Source organism: Carassius auratus, unplaced genomic scaffold, assembly GCF_003368295.1.
Source record: "Carassius auratus strain Wakin unplaced genomic scaffold, ASM336829v1 scaf_tig00217058, whole genome shotgun sequence".
Classification (NCBI taxonomy): domain Eukaryota; kingdom Metazoa; phylum Chordata; class Actinopteri; order Cypriniformes; family Cyprinidae; genus Carassius; species Carassius auratus.
Genome location: NW_020528873.1, coordinates 174,265 through 191,070, shown reverse-complemented (window position 1 = coordinate 191,070; position 16,806 = coordinate 174,265). Strand labels below are relative to the sequence as shown.

Sequence of the window (16,806 nt, the reverse complement as noted above, 5' to 3'; positions counted from 1 at the left end):
GACGTGGTGTTTAAATGTAAGTACTTTAAAGTTCTTCATTTTTTAAAAGTTGAATTACAAGTGTGGTAAACATGATTACAAGTGTTTAGTGATTTTTTTTTATTTATTTTTTTACAGTTTAACAGTACTTTGCTAGCAGGGCGAGAAATAATTATTATTTAACCCTTGTATTACATTTCGAGGCCACTTTTATATTATTCACTGTAGAAACTGACTGTAAACAATTCCATAAATTCATTTCTGCTTTTAGTTTTATGAAATTAATGTTCAATATTTTAGATTTTGTTTCTTTAAATAGACAACATTCAAATTAATTATTCACCTTTTTCTATATCAAGTCTACAAAGTAACATTATAATTTTAATATAAAACTATTTTAAAATGGGTAGGTTTGGGGGAATAGAATATGTTTGTATAGTGTAAAAATATTATGCCTATGGAATGTGCTCATAATGATAGGAATAAGAGTGTGTGTATTCATCTAGTATAAGACTTTTTTTTGTAAAATAAGCCAAGGAGAAAAAAAAGGAAAAAAAATCTATCTAAAATGACCAAACACTTCAAGAGGGGAAAATCAACAATAAAATACATGTAGAAATAAGTCCTGTTATTTTTTTTAATAGGGAGCAAGGAAAATACGAAGACGTTTATAAGATTAAGGCAGGAACATTCTGATCTCTTCACTGGAGCTAAAAATACAGCCTTATATGGTTGGAGGTAAGATCTTAAGTGTTAAAAAGTAAGCTGTCAGTCTTTCTTCTTTTTGAGCAGAATTAATCTCATTCTTACCTGAAAGGCCTGAAAGGAAAAATGTAAGTTCTGTCAAGGAGAACATATTAGACCAGGGCTAGACCAGTCCTGCAGAGTTTCACTCCAACCCTTATTCAAACTCACCTGCCTGCTGCTTTCCAGTAACCGTTGGAACCATGATTAGCTTGTTCAGGTGTTTGATTTAGGTTGGAGCTAAACTCTCCAGGTCCATCGTGTGCAACCCCTATGTTAGGCAGAAGGGCAGTCTTATTTCTAAGGATGTGTAAGGAGTTTTCACTCTGAATTATGATGTTATGCTATGTTATTTTTATGATTATAGATTTATTCTGGAGAAAATGGACCTTTCCAGTAAAATAACACCAGTGCAAGCTAAGAAAAAGTGGGACAATTTAAAAAAAAAGTATAAGGTAAGCTAAGATGTATACATTGTACAGTCCCATGTTCAAGTTGACTCAACTCTATAAAAATGAACTTTCTAAGTTTCAGTTCATATAGAATACATTGTTGATAATTGGCACAGTCAAAAGATTCAGAAGCACCTTCTAATCAATAAAAAAAAAAATTCTGATAAAAAATCAGCCTTTCCAGTACAAGGTGATATTTGACTCCTTAAAATGATTTACAGCGGCATTTTTCTAATTTTATTAAGTGTGTATGTATATATATATATATATATATATATATATATATATATAAGCTTTTTACTCTAATTAAACAATAGAATAAGTTACCAATAATATAAAATCAATATTAGCTAAATTAATTTTTAATACACAAAAGTGTATTCTTCTGCTTATAGGTATATTTTCAGACATTTAATGAGGCTCAGAGGTGACATGAGTGAGTATTTATGCCACCACCATTACCATTTTTTTTTTTGTCTTAGGAATGCAAACATCCAGGGTCAGGTGAGGGCATGAACAACGGAAAGCCAACTGCTGAAACCTGGCCGTGGTTTGTCCTGATGGATGAGATGTTGGGTCAGAGGCCTTCCATTTCTCCCCCTGTTCTCATTTCTTCTCTGCCTGATGACGAACCACAGCCAGGTTGCAGTTTTGTTGAGCCTACCCAGCATGGCCGCGGGAAGTGGGGGTGCTGGGGGTGCTGCAGCACCCCCTAGTGACGAGAGGGAGATTTAAAAAAAAATGTAGGCCTATTAAAATATTTGTAACGCGCTTGTAACTTTTTTTTTTTTTTTGGCAACAAGTGTGGGATCAGCTTTGACTAACCAAGCAATTGTAAGTAGTACACTATAGTATTTTTTTTAAGGTGGTAGGGATGGAGATGGAGAGTATTATTTCGTTCGTGTGTTCTTTGTGTAATGGTTGTGGAGAACTGTTAAATAACGTTTAAATAGTAGGGCTGGGTATCGATTCAGATGTTCCAGATCGATTCGATTTCGATTCACAAGCTCTCAAATCGATTCTATTTCGATTCTCGATTCGATTTTCTATTAGAGATGTAATCGGGCCTTAAAAGATAAGCCCGACATGTCCCGAGCCGACACGTACATTTTGATTGACAGCTTTTTAAGAGCCCGAACCCATTTACAACCCGACATTATTCAAATGTATGCAGCACACAGCTCTTTTGCCTTTTGTCAGGAATGAGTCATTTATACATAGTTTAACATAATTTATACATGACTAACGTAATAGGCCACTTGGAAGTTTGAACAAATAAATAAAATAAGTCCTCTGTAACATCGTAACATCTCAGAACTCTATAAATAGCCCTAAGGTATAGGCTCATTTAGCATATAAATAGGCCAACGCACCAATAAAAACAAGTCTTTCTTAAAAAATTTAATTAAGATAAATTATAAATTAAGATGGGTATTTGGCAATAACGAAATTAATTAAGATAAAGGCTCTGCCGGATTTGCTTCGCCATAGCAGCTGACATAATAAAATAATAATGCCAACATTAGCTTATATAGCCTACTCTGTCTACATTATGCATTTAAGACTCAAGTAATATTTAGTTATTATTTGAAAAACATTTACTCACCAAGATTAGGTAAGGCCAAAGTGTTTATGTGGAGGAAAATGATTGAATCCACTGTAGATGTCTTCAGCGCGCTCCTGCGCTCACTGATGGTGCGTCATTATTCACTCATTATTCTCATTATAAACAAGGTCAAAACTTTTCCAAACCTCAGACTTTGCTTTAGTTGCTGGTGCTACCAAAACGTAATCGTCAGAAGCAAGCCTCCGTTTCAACTACTCAGCATACATTTTCGCATATTTCTCGCGCTAATCAAAACATTACATGACCGCTCATTTACCCGAGCCCGGCCCGATTTGTTCGATTGGCAATGGGATTCTTCACACTGCCTGAACATGTGCAATTGCGCTTTTGAAGACAACTGACCACGCGCACCTGTCCGCGCGGTTGTCTGCTCAGACTCGTTGCACACTCTCCGATGGCGATGTTTACATCAAGCCTGCATAGCGGTCCATAGCGGATTCGAGGACGCAGAAAGTATAAGAGGCTTTAAGATGCAGTCTGTAAGACGCGAACGGGAGCATGACCTGACGCACATTGCAGAAAATGGAACCACTGCTTTAAACTGAATGAATGAATGATAGGTTCGTTGGTAACATCGCACAAGGCACATAAGAGGGTGACATCTAGTGGAGAAGATTTGTAATTAGATTAACGCTAATCTTACGTTCAATGTATGCGTAAATAAATACGGGGAAAAAAATCGATTCATGGCCTTTGAGAATCGATTTTGAATCGACCACATTTTAAAAAACGATTAATCGAAAAATCATTTTTTTACCCAGCCATATTAAATAGTCGGAGATTCCTTGTGGTTTGTGTAAAAAGGTTGGAGATGGAGACAGAAAGCTTTAGCTATACTGTGCGTGTGTTCTTTGCGTAATGGATGTGGAGAACTGTTCAATAAACAAATTGCTTAAATAGTCAGAGATTATTTCCTTGTGGTGTGCGTAAAAAGATTTTGGAGTTAATAGAGTTGCGTGTGACATAAACGTGCAGTGACTCAAGCCAGCTGACCAAATCGATTGCATTGTTTTAGCGTTATTGTGAAGTTTGATTAATATTATATTTTGTTGTAATTTTATTTGTTGTATCTAAATGAGTTGCATGTATGTATAGGCTATCTGAAATTGTAATGAAAGTAATTATTTCGTTTTTTTCGATTATTAAACTATTATTTAAACTATTATTTCTGCTTCTGCTTCAGATTAATAGCGCATCGCGCATATCTGAGAACTGATGTCTGTGTGTTTCAGACCCTGGCTGGCTGTGCACTGAAGTGTATATGACAATAAAGTAGTAAATCTCAATGTATATATTTTTAAAATGTATTTTAAATAGGCCTATAGGCTCATAGGTTTTTTGTAAAAAAAAAAAATTAAAAAAATTCACAGCACCCCCTGTTCAAAATTACTTCCCGCGGCCCTGCTACCCAGGATGCAGAACAGCAGGAGAGGGCAGGGATAGAGCAGTCACAAACGAAAAAGAGAATATAATGTATAATGTCGCCAACACCAAGGCAGATGTTGTGCAGCATGGTGCATGATGCTATTACCTGTATATACACAAATATGAAAACAAATTGTTACACTAAATTGTAAATTGTTTTATCTGACATTAAAGTTGTGTGTTAAGTAAAGGTCAAATATAGAGAAAAATAATGCAACCTTTGGGGCAAATGTTGGATGCACTTCAAGTGCTTGAAGGAAGATGGCTCTAAATCGCGTCTTCATCATTCCATAAGCACGCTCAATAATTGAGCGCCCTTTGGAAAGACGTGCATTGAAGCGCTGAGTAGATGGTGAGGCTGGATTCTTAAACGGTGTCATGATTGCGATTGGCTTCTCTGTGCAGGGGTACCCACCATCGCCGAGGAGGAAAAAGCCCTGAGGTGGATACTTTGCCTGGTTGTAAATGGGGCTGTTCTTAAGCACCCGTGAGTCGTGGACACTCCCAGGGTACCCTACAAAAATGTCTAAAAATGCTCCTTGATGGTCGCATATACCTTGAAGCAGGATAGAGGCAAACAGCTTTCTGTTTTTATAGCACTGTCCATCAGGGCCAGCTGGTGGTTTTATTCTCACATGGCATCCATCAATTGCTCCAACAGCTCTACCAAATGCCTGGTGATTGGTGAGAGAAGCAAAACCTGCACCAACCTGGATCAGGTGTTCTTCTGTCTTTGGTAGGGCCACAACCTTTGGCAAAATTGCTATGACTTCATCAGCCACTCGATGTATAATTCTGTGAATGGTTGGCCGTGGCATCCCAAAAGCCTGCGACACAACCCTGTAAGATGCACCACAGGCCAACCAATACAAAAACACCAGTGTCTGGAGTGTTGTACCCCAGCCATGTCTCCGTTGCTGATGAAGTAGCTCCAAAAGTTTATTGAGGCTCTCTCTCGTCAGACGAAAGTCTGCTTTTGTATCCCCTCAATCAAAAAACTTCTCAAGAACAGGGACATGGAGATTGAGCCTGCAATACTTGATGTCTGCCTATATAATACAAAATAATAACAATAATATATATAAATACATATTCTTGTGTATAATCATGTATATATAATAAAGTTTTTCAGTTCATTCTTGATGTTCAGTATTGTGTTTAATCATGTAACAGATCTACAGCATTACATTAAGTATTGTTTAATCATGTATTCGTAATCTAATTATACAGCATTAAATTTCATTCGTGTATATTTAATATGTAGTTTAATAGACACAGATTTAGTTATTTTTGTTTGTTTTTTGCATTTTGCTTTATTTACTAAAATTACCTTAAAATTGCGAACACTGGGTTAAATTATGTAATTCCTAGCACTTTTAAAGACAGTGGGATCACAATAATAATAAAATTGTATATAATGTATATAGTAAAATGTGTAGTAAGATAAATGCAGTTATATAATTATTGCATCAATGCCCTACAACCAAAGGCTTTTTATATATGGACTTATATTAAATATAATTATATTAAAGGAACTATGCTGCAACTTACCTCAAACCTCCGCCGGTAAAAACGGATAAACTTTGTTCTTAACATCCTCCTCTTTTTTCTCTCTAACAGATGTCTGTTGTACGTACGCTGTAGCTCCTCAAACATTGAATAAAATAAAACAAATAAAAACATTTTCTTTTCAAATTACTTTCCAGATTTAGAAATAATTTCCTTAAAAATTTTTCTTAAACAAGTGTGAGAGCGCAACGACGTTATGTGTTGGCATAGCAACGTGATACTTCCTGTTTCGTTTTCCGTCCGTCCTACGAAGGCCGTCTCGTTTAATCCCAGGGTGAAGGACACTCCGTATGCGCATCCTAGAGAGGATAAGACCTCCGGAGGACGTGGCCTTCTAAATGAGACACAGCTATTAAAACGTTCATTCTGGCTCTTCAATATATATATATATATATATATATATATATATATATATATATATATATATATATATATATATATATATATATATATATATATATATTTTGCCTACACTAAGTCTTTTACTCGAATGTACGCTGTTTACTTATGTCTTTTCTCAAAACAATTGACATATGATGTATCAGTAATGTGTTCTTGTACATGTAAAAACATTTTCTATGCACCGTCGTGTTTTTAACGCGAGGGAAGATAAGTTATTTTGGTGATCGTTTGTTATTCAAAGGTGAAGCGGAGTGTCCAGATGACCTGAGGATGGCAGTAATACGCCAGAGAAGCACAAGTACTGTTACAAGAAGGAGAAGAAGAAGAAGATGGAGAAGACGTCATTTGTTTCTTCCACACTGCACTTCTGAGATTCGGCTGAAGAAAGGTTTGAGGTTTAAGCGTTTATATCGGTAAAAACCGTTAAATACACAGTACCGTTTTTGTAAACGACCTGTTTTTGAATGCAACGTTAATCTACTGATTGACATTGAACGACTGTTATTTGTGTGTGTAAATCGCACTCACGCGTGAATAACATAATATGTGAGTCTTATTTCGCCCCCCACATCGTGAATTGGTTTATAGTTAGAAGTGATGAGAGGAAATATTATTTAATTAATTATTTTACGTTGTGCTCAAAACAGTGTGAATGCAACGAGATCAAGAACCTCAAATGTGTGATGACAACTGTCACAAACCAGCTGCTGTGCTCTTTAATTAGTAGTAGTGCTTTTCTTTCTTTCTTTTTATTATTTTTCAGGGTTTAAGTATGCCATTTAGTCCATTAACTATCACTCTGACCAGTGCACTGACTAGGGAGCTGCACCCAGAGATTTAGTTAGGATTTATTTTTCTTTCTGTTAATTATTCTCATCTTAAACATGACAGAGCGTCTGAACACGGAGGAAAACCTCCTCCTGAAGCAGCTGATATCCACGTGACTCACTAATAAATATGGCATTTATTAAAGAGGAGAGTGAAGACATAAAGATTGAAGAAGTCTGCGGAGTCACACATGAAGAAACTGGGACACAAACAGGTTGGTTTTCATTCTCACAGCTGAACTCTTTATCCTCATTAAAATGTTGACCTCTGCAGAAATTAATGATATTTTTGAAGAATGTCTTATATGAGGTTTTATTTGATTTGGAACGGGTCAGTCCTCAAAAGTCTCGATCATAAACCCCACCCTCTCAATGTTATCTAATGGGACATGAGACAAGCTAAATAATGAAATGTCATTATGTTCGTTTTTCCAATAAGTTTGATACCACTTAAAGTACAATACTCTAACTATGGGGGGAAAATAACAATAATACTTAAACATTAACTCCTTTATTTAAACATTTTAACATTACACAAACACAACACTAGAGGCACTTCAAATAATAATAAAAAAAAAGGTTTGGTATTAAAAAAAAAAAGATGTGTAATCGACTTTACCATTGCATTACCTGAACATTTGGAGTCATGGCTTCTTGATCAACAGCAGCGCATAGCCTTCAAGTATTTAAAACAATACTGCCGAGCAGTTTTCTTTTCCTCAGGTTTCTTTGATGAAAAGAAAGTTCAGGAAAAACACACACACATTTATTTATTTATTTATTAAATCTGAAATAGAAATCTTTTGTAACATTTATAAACGACTTGACACTTTTGATCAATTTAAATCATTTTTACTCAATACAATTAATAACTTCTATGATTTCTTTTCGAAAAAGAAAAGAAAGAAATCATATCGACTCCCAAGTTTTTGAAAGGAATAGTGTATAATGTTACATTTCTTTTTTATTTCAGATAAATGCTGATCTTTGCATCTTTTATATTCATGAATGAACCCTGGGGGAAAAAAATGTACTCAACTATTTAAAAAAAAAATGATAATCCACTTATTAGATGGATTTCTGAAGGACCATGTGACACTGACGACTGGAGAAATGATGCTGAAAAATCTGTTTTTTTTTTTTTTTGGTTATATTTTGGTTTTGGTCTGTGACTGTGCTTGCATTTTTATTTATTTATTTTTTGCTAAAATTTCAACATGTTCACCTTCTCTGATTTAAGAAGCGGTCTTTTACTTGACTTGAAAACCATTAGGGATTTCCTGAAGCGTTGTGAGCTCTGCCTCTGTTGCTTCTGTAAAGCATATGTGGATTTTCTGCATGAAGGCACTCTCGGGCGTCCAGTATGAATGAAACTGACATTACATGCGTTTAAAACACTAAATAATGGCCAATCTATAGAAATAATACTTCTCTCAAAATAAATTTGAAGTTGACATGAAAATCTGTTATGTCACACTCACACAATTGCGTTTAGCAAACCCTCAGGAATCAAATTAATACAAACATTTAAAGAAAGCCTCCATAGTATAACGAGATAAAAGACAAATATAAAAAGCTTTTCAAACTTGACTGGCAGTGTTTGCTGGTTTTTTTGTTTAAAAAAAAAAAAAAAAAACCTTCTCTGGTTTAAGCAGTCTTTTACTTTAGTTTGAAAAAAATTACTGCACATTTGGTCTTCTGAGGTGGCATCTTGGGTGGTATCTATTTGGACTGTAAACATGCCTTCCTATTTAAATTCATCTGCAAATTGTTCTGTTTATTAAGTGGCTGATAACATCAACTTTAAAGATGTCTTTTAAAAGATCTTTTGCTTTGTTCTAGTAGCTGGATACCAATTCAATACAGAGCAGGATAAGTGTTTTTGAGTACAACTGAGCTGACCGATGCACCATTATCGTGATTTGAAGAATACTCTAGTCTATAGCCAGTTAAACTACGTTAATAGTCAATTGTAATATCCACAGGCCATTATTTTTGTGGTCATTATAAACGTGATGGATTATAACACAATAGAAGTTTTCAAAAGTACTGAGGAACAAGGCTGTTCTAAGCTTTTAATTAGTTTTTATGCTATAAATGTCTGTTGCTTGTAAAACTTGTATTTGTACTTGTATTTGTCTTTTATTCACACTAGACGTGATGGTGCTGAAAGAGGAGAGTGAAGAACTGGATGAAAAAACAGCCAGAGATCAACATGATGAACACTGTGACTTCAAAACTGAAGAACGCTCTTCTAGTTGCTCACAGACTGAAAATACTTCGTCAAAAAAAAGAGCTCGAAAGAAAGCAACCGGAAGTAGTTTCATCTGCTTTCACTGTGGAAAGACATTTGATCAACTAGACAACCTTAATATCCACATGAGAATTCACACCGGAGAGAAGCCTTACACCTGCAAACATTGCGGGAAAAAGTTTTATCAACAAGGAAACCTTAAAGTCCACGTGAGAATCCACACCGGAGAGAAGCCCTACACCTGCCAACAGTGTGGAAAAAGTTTCAACAAGAAAGGAAACCTTAAAGTGCACATGAGAATTCACACCGGAGAGAACCCTTTCACCTGCCAGCAATGTGGAGTCAGTTTCAATCAAAAGGGAAGCCTTAAAGTCCACATGAGAACTCACACAGGAGAGAGTCCTTTCACATGCCAGGAGTGTGGGAAAAGTTTCAATCGAAAAGCAAGCCTCAGAAGCCACACAAGAGTTCACAATGGAGAGAAGCCGTACCCCTGCCCACAGTGTGGAAAGAGATTTGCACAAAAACCCACCCTTAATGTCCACATGAGAACTCACACTGGAGAGAGGCCATTTGTGTGTGCCCACTGTGGAAAGAGTTTCCGGTATCACTTAGGCCTTAATAACCATATGAAGGCTCACTCCGCAGAGAGCCGTTTAAGATGTCCGTATTGTGGAGAGAGTTTCACAGACAGGAGACACCTCAAGAATCATCTGATAACTCACACTGGAGAGAAACCTGTCATGTGCCATTACTGTGGCAAAACGTTCAAAAACAAAACCTCTCATGATAGCCACATGAGAGTTCACACTGGCGAGAAGCCCTTCAGCTGCCCTCAATGTGGAAAGAGTTTCACACTTAAAGGAAACTTGAACATTCACATTAGGATTCACACCGGAGAGAAGCCTTTCTCGTGTCTTCAGTGCGAGAAGAGTTTCATGTATAAAAGAGACCTGAGGTGCCATTTGCAAACTCATTCTGGAAATGATGTATAGTGTTTTTCAGTGTGGGACAAGGTTCGGAAAAAGCAATTTCAAAATAATTTATGTATTTACTTAAATGATTAATGAAAACCATTTATTTTTGATCCGTGCAATAAACAATATTTTGCCATCACACCTGAAAAGTCCTGCACATTTGAGCGTTATTTATTGAACTCCTGTGGAAAGAGTTTTAAAGTCCCCCTGTAGACAATTATTGTATCCTTCAAGACTCATTTTTGAACATTTAAAATGACATTTAAACCCATTTTGTTTTCTCCAAAAATATTCTCTCCATGCCTTAAAATGGCTTGAATGTAACTCTACACTAGGGAAGGGACACTGTCCTGCAGAGTTTAGCTCAATACATCTGCCAGGAAGTGCCTAGTATTCCTAGTAAAACCTTGATTAGCTGGTTCAGGTGCGTTTAATTGAAGTTGGTAATAAATTCTGTAGTATACCGTACAGGAGCAGGATTGGACACCCCTTATTTTCGGCCTGGTTTAATTTATTATACGTGGAAACATGAATACGCAAATAGAGGTATTTGAAATATTTGCTTTATTCAACACCAAGAAGATCAAGCTCTTTCTTTGGGAACATGCTGCACAATTCCTTGTTCAAGCTCTTGTTCTGTCCAGGCTGGACTATTACAATGCTCTCTTGGCAGGTCTTCCAGCCAATTCTATCAAACCTTTACAATTAAGTCAGAACGTGGCAGCAAGATTAATTTATAATGAGCCAAAATGAATACACGTCACACCTCTGTTTATCAATTTGCACTGGCTTCCAATAACTGCTCGCATTAAATTCAAGGCATTGATGTTTGCCTACAAAACTACCACTGGCTCTGCACCCATTTACCTAAATTCATTACTTTATACTTATGTGCCCTCTAGAAGCTTGCGTTCTGCAAGTGAACGTCAGTTCCCTCCTGGTGGAATGACCTCCCCAACTCAATCCGAGCAGCTGAGTCCTTAGCCATCTTCAAGAATCGGCTTAAAACACATCTCTTCCATCTTTATTTGACCCTCTAACTTTAACACTCACTATTCTAATTCTATTCTTTAAAAACAACCTTTCTAATATTTTGTTATTCCATTTTCTTTATATTTATTATACAATTATATATAAAAAAGACCTCTAACACTAGATTGCTCTATTCTATCTCTTTTCTTTTTATTTATTATGTTATTTAAAAGCCCTTTCTACATGTTCTGCGTTTAAGCTAACTGAGACTTTTTATAGCACTTATATATCATTGCTCTTTTGTTGTTTTTGATTGCTTCCATTGTGCTCATTTGTAAGTCGCTTTGGATAAAAGCGTCTGCTAAATGAATAAATGTTAATATAATGTGAATATTGGTGTAATTAGACTGTATATGTAAACTAAAAACAAATTAAGCAGGAATTCAAAGGAAGAGTGAATTATACAGGTTGGTCTACAAATAGAGGTGTCAGAATGGTGATGACGGTAATTCATGATTTGCCTTTAGCACCACATTATTGGCTGTTTGATAATGTAGCCAAGCAAATTTTAAACAAACCATGTTCCCATTTCCCACTTTAGACTCAAACATCATGCATACACTTCACCCACTATATTGGTAAATGTACTCAATTTTAATTGTCCCTTCTTAAAAGGTGCTTTTTTTTTTGCTTACAGTGTTCAAACACTGTTCCAAACATGTAGTATGTACTCAATTTTAATTGTCCCTTCTTAAAAGGTGCTTTTTTTTTTGCTTACAGTGTTCAAACACTGTTCCAAACATGTAGTTACTGATTAGGTTCTTCACGTGTCATGATTGTTTGTTATTCTGTGTATTTGAACTAGGGGTGTCCTGATTAAGAATTTTCAGTTTGTATTTAGTTTAGGTTATTGTTTTGGTGTTCGTTTCTGCTGTTGAATTCACTTAACTGTTTGCATTTTACAAGTGTTTATCTTTATTTAATCACTGGTATTTCATAAATAAAGACCTGCTATGAGTAGATCCACTACTCTTTTCTCTTTTTTCTTAAGTGTAACATGTCAGAATAACCAAGGCAAAGGTCGGGACACACAAAGCCGTCAGAGGGCCATCGGTGAGTGTTTGTCGGGACAGTTTGGTGTGTTCTACATGTCATCGGCAGTTTGCCCATCAGTCATCAGCGACATTGGCACGAGTGAGAATCATGAATGGATGCTCAGTATAGCAAATTAATAATTGCCCAAGAATTAAAGCTGAAGTGATGAAAATGGCCAAATGAAGGCTGGACAGACAGAAGGCTGATTTAATATTATGTGCTCTTACCAAAGCATTATCAATGTAACCTCATATTCAAAATGGTTAATGTTTCGTATATCTGTATAAATTTCAAGTCATTGTTTCTGATTCTCCTTTTAAATGACAAACATGTACAATTGATAGTGTAGAAGATTTTTATTGGTCAGATAGTGAATTGTTCAAGTATAATCAATGTGAATATAACCATTTATGTATCAAGTTATTTTACTATCATAATCATGAATTTGCCTGGGTTCAGACAGGCCTCCATAGGAATGGTATAGAAGTCTGTATGAGGGTCAGACATGTGTCAAAACAGGACATGCAAACCCTCCATAAGACAAAATGTATGATGGGGCCCTTACTTTCATGGAACATAAAATTTAGGCTTCCTGCATCTTGGTAGCAAACTGGAGACACAGCCAAAAAATGGTAAACAATAACCATATGTAGTGTTGTCAAAAGATCCAGTACATTTTCCAAAAGGCTTTGACTTGGTTGAATAAACATGAGCACTGCACGTGTCACAGTCGAAACAGTTTTATATCACTGTATTTTCACTCCGCCCAAGTAACGTTAGCTGTGCTCCTACGCCTAGTGAGAATATAGTTCCCAGTATTTATACGATTAAAAATGGTCTCATGTAACATGTAAATAGTAAAATGTTTGCATTATTTTGTAATTTATTGGGATTACTATTGCTACCATTATCCATTTACATCCAGTCTTTGTGCTAAGCTAGGCTAGCGGTGGGTGCGTCAAGAACGCACAGAAATGAAAAAGGTATGTATGGACTTATCTAACCCTGGGGGATACTGTGAATAAGCTAAAGTCCCTAAAAGTCGGAGTGTTCCTTTAAAACCTTTATTCTTTTATATTTTCGCAAAGGCCTGCACAACAGAGATTAACTAAATTAAAATGATGGAAAAATTATATTCCTTAATGTTTATGTAAATTAATTATTATTTTAGGAGTAGGCTACATTATAGTACAATCGTAATTTTGTTTTGAGTTAAAAATCAGACTTTTATTTGGACGGGTTGTATCTGAGAGCTTTGAGTGTCAATGTATTTGTTTTTGACAGTGGTTTTCTCATATAAAATTATGAAATGATTATTAATTGTTCTCTCAGTGTTTGTGTTCACGTCCTCAGATAGTGAGACGGCAGGCACTGTTAAACCTGCCACTTTAAGCCACGCTGGTGCATACTTGAGTATGTAGTACATGACAATGCTGTTCATTCACAGAGAGACACGCAAAACACAGATTAGCTTATATATTTATATAGAAGTGCCTTTGTCATTATTTTGCAGCTTTGTTTTTTATTTATTCATCAATCCCTCAAATCGCACATTTTATTTGATATCTGCAGAGTAGCTAGCTACTGTAAATTCTGGATTCTGTGCTTCACTCCGCATCACAGAAACCATAATGCATTAACCTAAAATTATAAATGGGACATAGCTGTATCTGCAAGGGATGATGAATAGGTAAACATGTTCGATGGGTTTCCTCGTTTGCAAACTGTGTCTACCTTCAAGGACAAATAAGCATTCGTCTTTTATGTGTAAAAAGTATACGCATATTAGTGCCAGTTTTCTAATATTTTGATGTGGGATAGAGATAAGAAATAACGGCCTCTGTCTCTGATGTTGTCTCCACTGTACTTGTGGTTGGAGCAAGAGTTAGTGGTCGTTCACATATCGCGTCTTTTGCACGCTCCAGTTCGTTATTTCAAATGTAGGTGCGCTCATAATAAAAGCGATGCGGTCAGGACGCACACGTGGTGCGACACGCTCGTTTTTTTCAGACGCGTCTGCACGGCATCGAGTTAAAAACATCTCAACTTTTCAGAATGCCGCAAGCGCACCACAGGTCATTTAACTTCCTCACCTTTTCCGTAGCAACGTTGAAAGCTCAGCCAAGATAAAGGAACAGCTGATCATAGCTGCATATGGATTGCCATTTTTAAATTAATTTAGTAGCAGAGGTACTGCAAGCAATTTTTAGTACTGCAAATCCATTTATCCATTGCTGAAATTTCTGTCTTCACGGAGAGAACAGGTCATGGGTTTTTAGGTGCAATATGTGAATGGCCCCTTTGGTGGAAGTTGTTGCCTATTGGCGCAGTTGAGATTCTGTGTCTGTTATTTTCTCTCAATACTGTAGATAAGCAAATGTACATGGTATGATAATCGTACAGTACATGTTTATATCACGGTATATTGTCATACCGGTATATCGTTACAACCCTAGTTGCAGCTAGTTCTTTGAAGTCGGCTTGATGGATCAGAGCCAGCCACTATGTCTAGCCTGGATCCAGCAAACATGTACTTGTCAGGTCAGGAGTTTGGCTTCACACCGTGTTGTAATTTCAATCATTTTGAGAAAACATGTCACATTCCACTCAGATCTATCTGCGATCATGGACCATGTGTTTCTATGGCAACATCAATGCTTAAATGTCCAGGTAAACTTATTATTCTGTGTTCCACTCCGTATCATACACACGTGTCAGAATATCACATGTTTTCATGTAATTATGACTTGGTGTAAGCACAGCTTTAATTTAAAAAGAGCAATTCATTTTTTGCCAACTTGTAAAACTAAATACTATTATCTTATCACATAAAATATTCAAGGCCTATCCAGTAACTGCAGACACTCCTCTATAGGCTGGGAGAGCATCGCCTGGCTCTTCAGAGGCTGCGGCCGGGGGAGCGTCACCTGTCTTTCCGGAGGTTGCAGCTGGGGGAGTGTTGTCTCGCTGTCCGGAGGTTGCAGCCGGGGGAGTGCCAGCTGACTCTCCACCCCTCCCTTGGGGTCATCGAGGCGTGACACCAGCCTAACTGTAAGGTTCTGGGCTCTACGTTTTTTTAACAGCTCTACACTGACCTCAAGCTGTAGCCCCTGGACTAAAGCTTTCATCTTTTTTGTCTAAAGAAACAGGTTTTTTTTAAAACTGATCAATCAAAAAATAAATCTATAAAAACAAGCAGGCCAGTTTGAGATAAGACTTACCGTGATTTCCAGATGGCTCGATTGGAGGTGGCAGTCAATGCGGCTATAGTTAATCCCGCATGCGGGACACCTCAAGTCCCACAGCAAGACCCTCCCCCTGGCCAACCGCAGCATGATATGCCTCTCTATCTCTGTTGGACATGGCATGCTGGGATCTCAGGTGGTGACTTAGGTGCATCATCTTGCCAATGCACATTGGGCATTGAACCTGCATCTTTAAAATAGAGTAGAAATGCATATAAACTAAGTTAAACATACACAACTTTCAAAATAATTATAATTTTTTAAACTTGAAAATATATTCCTTTTGATACTGGACCACTTTTAAGTTAAGGTACATAAGAACTCATCAGCATTCCTTTGCTTAAAGAAGGTCTGGCCACGGAAAGACTGTGTAGGTCCAGGGACAATGCAGGACTCAGTCATGCTTTATTGATTAAAATGATTTTACAGAATAAGAATTATGGGACAGGGTACAGATAGCGGGTAATAACAGGCCAATGTATATTAAAACTTACTGTCATTTACGATTGGCTGACATAAAGACCTGGTCATGGAAAGACTATGTAGGCCTCGTCGTACAACTTGCCAGTGTCACAGTGCATACAGTGTACATGACTTATTTAAGATTGCAGTCCATTTTCAGGTAAGTGCAGAGCAAATTACTTTAAAATGCACTGCATTTTCAGGTCAGTCAGCAGCAAACTACTTCGAAATGCACGCTGCAATCTGGTCATTGCACATGACTCCCCTGTACAGGTAGTATCTCTTTCACTGGTACTCATCTTCTTTGACCAAATAGCAAGATGCCTGTGGACTCATGTCCGCTGTGTTTGTGTATGTATGCCCGCCTTAGCCAGCACTTAGTGCTCACTCACAGGGCGGAGAACAAGGAGAAAAGAAAGCTGCTGTTGGCCATCGAGTCGGGCCGAATCAACGCCCGGACGGGCATATGTCCAATTGCGGAGTGTAACATTTTAATTAACAGACCTGACCGGCACATTCAGACGCACAGTGGGAGCTCTCTGGTGGAGCAGGACGAAGCAATTCATCGCTGCAAGAGGAGAGAGGTCATCATGAAGCTGACTCCTCTGAAGGGCCTCCAACCCTGCCGTCCCAATGGTCTCCACCCTGGACCTGGAGGAACACCGGCAGCCAGAAGAGCCTGACACTCCCCCTGACCTAGAGGACCTGGAGGAGGAAGAGTGCGACAACGTAGGCTGCAAGAGCCCGAAAAACCTCCCAAGGACCCAGGTGGCAGA

General features: G+C 37.3%; 1 protein-coding gene and 1 long non-coding RNA gene across 3 annotated transcripts; both read left to right on the top strand.

The window, feature by feature from the left end:
• Nucleotides 1–6,487: 6,487 nt before the first annotated feature.
• Nucleotides 6,488–10,396, top strand: LOC113099814 (gastrula zinc finger protein XlCGF8.2DB-like). Of its 2 annotated transcripts, none has more exons than XM_026264764.1 (3): nucleotides 6,488–6,586; nucleotides 7,090–7,240; nucleotides 9,181–10,396. In XM_026264764.1, the coding sequence occupies exons 2-3, from the start codon at nucleotides 7,156–7,158 to the stop codon at nucleotides 10,272–10,274; spliced, it is 1,179 nt and encodes a 392-aa protein (XP_026120549.1). In that variant the 5' UTR covers nucleotides 6,488–6,586; nucleotides 7,090–7,155; the 3' UTR covers nucleotides 10,275–10,396. The 2 variants fall into 2 exon arrangements, with proteins under 2 accessions (XP_026120549.1, XP_026120550.1); XM_026264765.1 differs by having other exon boundaries at nucleotides 6,510–6,611.
• A 1,124-nt stretch (nucleotides 10,397–11,520) lies between these two features.
• LOC113099816 (uncharacterized) lies at nucleotides 11,521–12,257 on the top strand. Its single transcript, XR_003289525.1, has 2 exons — nucleotides 11,521–11,903; nucleotides 11,987–12,257. It is a non-coding gene; the product is annotated as an uncharacterized LOC113099816 (long non-coding RNA).
• Nucleotides 12,258–16,806: the final 4,549 nt, after the last annotated feature.

Coding starts and splice junctions, on each gene's coding strand:
- LOC113099814 (XM_026264764.1), top strand. CDS start 7,156: ATGGCATTTATTAAAGAGGAGAGTGAAGACATAAAGATTGAAGAAGTC. Junction 7,241..9,180: donor AGAAACTGGGACACAAACAG/GTTGGTTTTCAT, acceptor TATTCACACTAG/ACGTGATGGTGCTGAAAGAG.